Genomic DNA, 5867 nt, shown 5'->3' on the forward strand with positions numbered 1-5867 from the left:
ATGGCGGTGCTTCGCGCTGGTGCGGGGCGCGGAGGTGCGGCGGCGGGCCCTGGCGGCGGGGTAGCGAGGGTTTGGTGGCGGCGTGGTGGGCTGCTCGGGGCGGCTCGCGCTCGTTGCTGCGGTCGCGGCCAGCTCTAGGCTCGGCCAGATCTGGCGGTACGGCGGGCACGGGCTGCGCGTGGCGCCTCGTCGGTGGGCGCGGAGGCTTCCGCTGCTGCGTGCAGCGTGGTGGTTGGGCTCGCGGCGGACGCGCGTGCTGGTGGTGCGCGCTGGCCGTCCTCCGGTCGGGGCTCCCCTGTTCCGGCCCCTGGACGGCGGCGAGCGGCGCGGGATGGCACTTCCGGTGAGTGCTCTTGGCTGCGGGTGCGGGCTGGCTTCGCGCTTCTGGCCGATGGTTGGGCGGGCTGCCGTTGGCGGCTTCGCGCCGAGCTGCGGCGGGCGCCATGGTGAGGCGACACAGGGGTGTGTCAGGTGGGGAGTTCTTAGGAGGGATGGGAGGCCCCAATGGCCACCCGTCGCCGGTGCGGGGGTGCACCGGTCCGGATGCGTCCGCTCCTCCTCCCCCTTTCCTCGGTCGTGTGCTCTTTGTTGGGGTTCTGGCGATGTTCGAGGCAGGGCGGTTGCTGGCATCTTCATAGGCGAGGGCAGCCAGTCAGGCCAAAGCCAAGGCATTTGGGTGTTCACGGAGTTGCTTGGATGCTGGGCGGCGGCCCTGGCGGCGGGAGGCGCGGTGTTCGTGGGCAGAGCGCGTGTCTTGGGTGCGGTCGGGCAGCCATGGCCACGTGGGTGGCATGGTTGGTGATGTTTGGTGAAGCATGGTGGTTTGGTAGAGGGTTAACACCGGAGTCCATCACTTGCCCGGTCTTCTCAGGCCGACGGTGGCGGCGCCGCGGGCGTCGTTTCCTTCTTGAAGGCTCCGTTGTGGTGTTCTCTTCTCTCCAAGTTGCTCTGGGTGAAAACTTGATCTCTGAGATCGGGCGGTGGCGGCTTTCGGTGTCATGCCCTTCTTGAAGGCACCGCCTTGGAGTTCAGGCTTCGCCATTGTCCCACTTCACTTCTTCTCGGTGGCTAGGTCTCGGAAGGTCCTCGTCGGCCCCAAGTGTTGTAGTGTGCTTGGTGGTCGATTGGGTAGTGTTGCGGTCCATCGGCACCCTTGTATCCTGCCTTGGGTGTGTGTGGTGTGTGGGGGGTTTTGTACCCGGATTTGTCTTCTGGTCGATGCTTTATATATAAAGCGGGGCGAATGCCTTTTTCGGTAAACCATCTCAAGTTGTGTTTGTGTGTTAGCACAAGAACCAGAGTCTATCATTCCACAATATTATTTCAGACAATTCTAATCTGAAAACAAAACATTGTTCCACAATACTATAGATCATCATTTATTGGAAATAAATATATAGCTTCAGTGTTCATCGTCCAAAATTATTACAACCAAACAAATGCAGAGGCCATCATTCCACGATATCACAAACCATAGGAAACAAGTGAATATAGTGTTCATAACTCCGCACTGTTACAAACCATATGAAGCAAATAAATCCAGCGTTAAACACTGTTAAAAATTAAGAAACAACCCTAATGGTTCTTAACTTGAAAAGGTAGGAATTAAAGGGATTTATAAATGTATATACCTCTCAATCCATCATTTTGAACAGGAGAGCAGCTTCATAATTAATGTATAAATTCCTTCGCTCTTTCGCCAGTTTGGATGACCTATTTGTTCGCACGAACTCATGAACACTCCATTGCAGTAAGACACTTTAAACTTCTAAAGAGACCGGGTAAGGTCTGGAAGTGATTCTAGATACCAGCATAGCCGAATCATTAGGCTCTTGAGAAACCTGAGGTTCTTCACATTGTCTGGCAAGTGGTCCCAGCAGCATTCAACAATTAAGAGATGGCGAAGATAAATGAAATGCTCCAAAAGTTCAGGAGCAGGTCGCAAACGACTGCAGTCGTGGAATATAAGTTCATGTAGGTGCTTTGGGCCACCGTTCTGCTCACCCACCATCCAACTTTTGGGTACCTTAGACTTTGGTACCTCCAGACTTCCAGACTTTTAAGATCCTTGGGTGTGCAAAGGCCCTCAAGTACCTCTGCTTGAACTTCTGGTGTGCAAGCTCTATCATTAACCCAGAAAAGTCGCAGTTCGGTTAGCCCTTTCTTATCAGCTAGCTTTGCTTCATGTGCTTCCTTCTTGCTTTCAACATGTTCAAGATTTTGGATCGTCAGACCGCCCCGAAGCTTGTTTAGGTCCCTCAGCTGTTTTAACTCATACCCATATTCCCTCCTTACATCAAAAGTTTCTATTGTCTGTAGTAATATTAACCTGCCAATGTTCAGAATATGCATTGTTATTTCGCCGCCGATGATATGCCTCAAGTTGGTGAGGTTACCCATGTTTATATCAGATGAAACTTCTACATCACTTGCATAACCAAATATTAGCACCTGCAGATGGTAAAGAGTGTCTACTGCTTTTGGTAAATATAGCGCTGCTGCGTAGAACACTAAAGCAAGATAACGGAGATGCTTTAAATGACCAATAGCTGCTGGGTTTTTGAACACACTTATTTCGTCGATCAATGTCCAGGAGGTTTCAATGGCCAATACTCGCAATTTCTGCAGTTTCTCAAACACTTTCTCAAAGAATTCTTTGTTAGCTGGTGCAAGCTCCATATGATCAATAATGAGAGTGCGTAGGTTTTTCAGTTTAAAAATCTCCTCAGTAACCATTGCTCCCTTCGCAACGAAAAGATGGCGAACATCATGAGGAACTTCTCTTCTCGAGTCATTCTCGATTCTGAAGCAATCACTCACTGCTGCATTCTCGGCTAAATCATGCATAAGATCGTGGACTAAATAGCACAAACTGCCTTGGTAGTATGTTCCTGGTTGCACAAATGAGGTTGCCAGTAACTCATGGAAGTAACCCTGACCAATAGCTTTCAATGCCTCCTCTGCATTAGTGGTCTGTATGAACCCCTCTGCCACCCACAGTTTAACTAACTCATCATGGTTCAAATGGTATCTTTTGGGGGAAAAACTGCAGTACGCAAAGCATCGCCTCACCTGCTCATCAAGATGTTGGTAAGTCCAGCACAGGCCCCCCGCCTTCTCATTCAGAAGGTCACGATCTCGAACTTCTCTCCAAATTTCGACATCATTTTGTCTTTCACGTAGATGCCCTCCCACTGTACTGGCTGCCAGAGGTGATCCTTTCAGCTTCTGTGCAATTTCAGCCCCAATAATTTTGAGTTCCAGTTGATCTGGATCATCTGCATTTACATCTTCAAGGGCATAATACATGAACAGTTCCAAGAAGACTTGATCATCCAAGGGGCGTATCGGAATAACAGTGCGTGCCACACCAGGACCTAGATCTGAAAATGCATCTTCGTGGTGACTTGTCGCAAGGATCTTGCTTCCTCTATTTCTAAGATTCAATGGAGAGAGTAACGTTGCTAGTTTGTGCTTATCATCATCCTTATCGCACTAGATATCATCTAGTACCAAGAGGAATCGTTTGCCCTCTAGTTTCTTCTCTAATTCGTTTTCCAGGACATCAAGGCTCTTGTAATCAGGTCATGATTTATTGTCCATTGAAGCTGCCTCAAGCATCTCCTTGAAAATGTCACCCACACTATAGTTCTGAGAAACATGAATCCACATAACAAGGTCGAAATAGCCATTAACTTTCTCATACTTGTAAACATGTTGTGCGAAGGTTGTCTTCCCAGATCCTGACATTCCATGAATGCCAACTACAGAGAAACATTTACTATCACTTGAGCTTGGATTGAGATCAACATTTTCATTACCAAGCATTGCTGTTATCTCCTTAAGATCCTCATCTCGACCAGTTACCTTCCCTATTGGTGCTGAAGTGGTGCATGTGCATATATTTTTGGCAGCAACATCTCTGCTCTTGCTCGACGGCTTTGCCAGTGCAATAATTCCCTGTGCTGCAACAATTAGTTCTTCTATCTTGACCATATTATCCTTCAAACGATGACTTAAGTCTCCTGTGAGAGTCAAACTCGGTTCGATACAAATATCCTGCAAAAGCAGTCTGCGACGGTTGTACCACAGAGTGTGCAATTTGTTTGAGTCTATTGGTCCCGACCTTGGTGAAAATTTTGAAACTTACATTAAGAAGACAGATAGGCCTGAACTACTCAATACGAACGGCCTCTGTCTTCTTAGGCAGTAAAGTTATCGTTCCAAAATTTAATTGAAACAACTGAAACTGTCCAAAGAAAAAATCATGCTGGAACAGTAGCCTGAGTTTAGTCAGCATTCCGATTTCAAAATACAATCCAACCAAAACAACTTTGGAACAGTAGCCTGATAGGAGGACACATGCTGGCCCCATGGGGGTGAAAATTAATGATAGGTAAAGTTTGTTTGAGATATCTCTGAGCAAAATCTAGTGCGCCTGGTGCAAACTAGTAGAATTTATTCAAACCATAGTAGTATTTTATTTAGCTGAGCTAGTATGTACAAGGAATATACATGCCCGGGCATAAGGCAAGACATGGTTTTATGTAACAAGCAACAGCACACATGCAAGCAACGCATATTTTCCACAACATAATTTGAATTAATTTGGGTGAGTGCCTTCTTTATAATGAAAAACTATCCATACATGCTATTAACACGATCCATTCTACCAAAAAAAAAGGTAGCCCGATGCATGTAGCCCCCGCTTGCGCAGGGTCCGGGGAAGGGTCCGACCACTTTGGGTCTATAGTATGTAGCATTTTCCTATATTTCTGCAAGAGGCTATTTCTAGGACTCGAACCCGTGACCTCATGGTATAAAACAATACAACTTTACGAGAATAAAGGTACAATGCAGGGATCAACTCAACCGTAAATGTTGTAGATCAAGGGTGTATATTATTTAGCTTATGTGGAAGAATGTGGTGTCTTATTTAGCTTTTGTTTTAAGTACATGCTCCCTCTGTCTCAAAATATGTGTCTCAACTTTGTACTAACTTTAGTGCAAAGTTGTACTTATGTTGAGACACTTATTTTGAGACGGAGTGAGTAAAAGATAGATTGGATCACACAAATTAACATAGTATTGGCCAAGGTAAATACACGCTCACATTCAAATTCTTGGACATGCTCAACTACGTCTACGCTAGCTGGCAGAGGATTAATGACGCGGGCCTGGGCGAGAGAAAAAGGCGCATACAGCCAACTAATTAAGTTCCCACATGCAGCGAACTAAGTTTGTCGGGGAGGAATCTGGTCATCGCTGTTCACACTAGTATTGCGCCTTACCTATGCGTGATCCAGATCTAGCTAGCTAGTCCCAATCCCATCTTCGTTCCACACTAATTGGCTGGTTGTCTCTGCTCGGCTCGATCGAGCTACAATGTCAATCTCTTCCCACTCGTCTGACGAAGATCACAAGAGGAGTGGCAAGAAGAAACGGTGGTATAGAGGCTGTCCTACGCGTGTATTTCACGCGTTTCTTCACTCACTGGATGCGCAGGAGGAGGAGCTGCCCGAGGTAGAGCACATCAACAACTACGCCGTGTTCATCGGGTACCTCTCCATGGGGGTGAGAGGGCTGGGTTTCCTGGTGGTCACATGGACCACCGTCGTCCTCCTCGGCGGCTTCGTCTCCGTTCTTGAGGAAAAGGACTTTTGGTGCCTCACTGTCATCACCCTCTCACAGACGGTTGGGTTAGTACTCTTTCTCACCTTTTAAGATATTTAATCCTATTTTTTCTCCCTATTCTACCAAAATTTAAATGGTTTTTTGTGAAGTTAAATGAGTTTTTAAAAGTAAATTTGAGTGCATATGCAAGTATAGAAAGAAACAACTTTCACCGCTCCCCCCCTCCCCCTTGT

At 47.2% G+C, this 5867-nt stretch overlaps 1 protein-coding gene and 1 pseudogene across 1 annotated transcript in view; one reads left to right on the plus strand and one right to left on the minus strand.

Annotated features, from left to right (window-relative positions):
* Positions 1-1642: 1642 nt before the first annotated feature.
* Positions 1643-4375, minus strand: LOC119284331 (annotated as a pseudogene).
* Positions 4376-5261: 886 nt separating this feature from the next.
* The window catches only part of LOC119288248, an 11539-nt gene continuing 10933 nt past the window's right edge, over positions 5262-5867 (plus strand). The window contains exon 1 of the mRNA XM_037567880.1: positions 5262-5699. Coding sequence (XP_037423777.1) covers positions 5386-5699 — 314 coding nt within the window. The 5' untranslated portion in view covers positions 5262-5385. The remainder of the gene's footprint in view (positions 5700-5867) is intronic.

This window comes from Triticum dicoccoides, chromosome 4A (genome assembly GCF_002162155.2).
Source record: "Triticum dicoccoides isolate Atlit2015 ecotype Zavitan chromosome 4A, WEW_v2.0, whole genome shotgun sequence".
Classification (NCBI taxonomy): Eukaryota; Viridiplantae; Streptophyta; class Magnoliopsida; order Poales; family Poaceae; genus Triticum; species Triticum dicoccoides.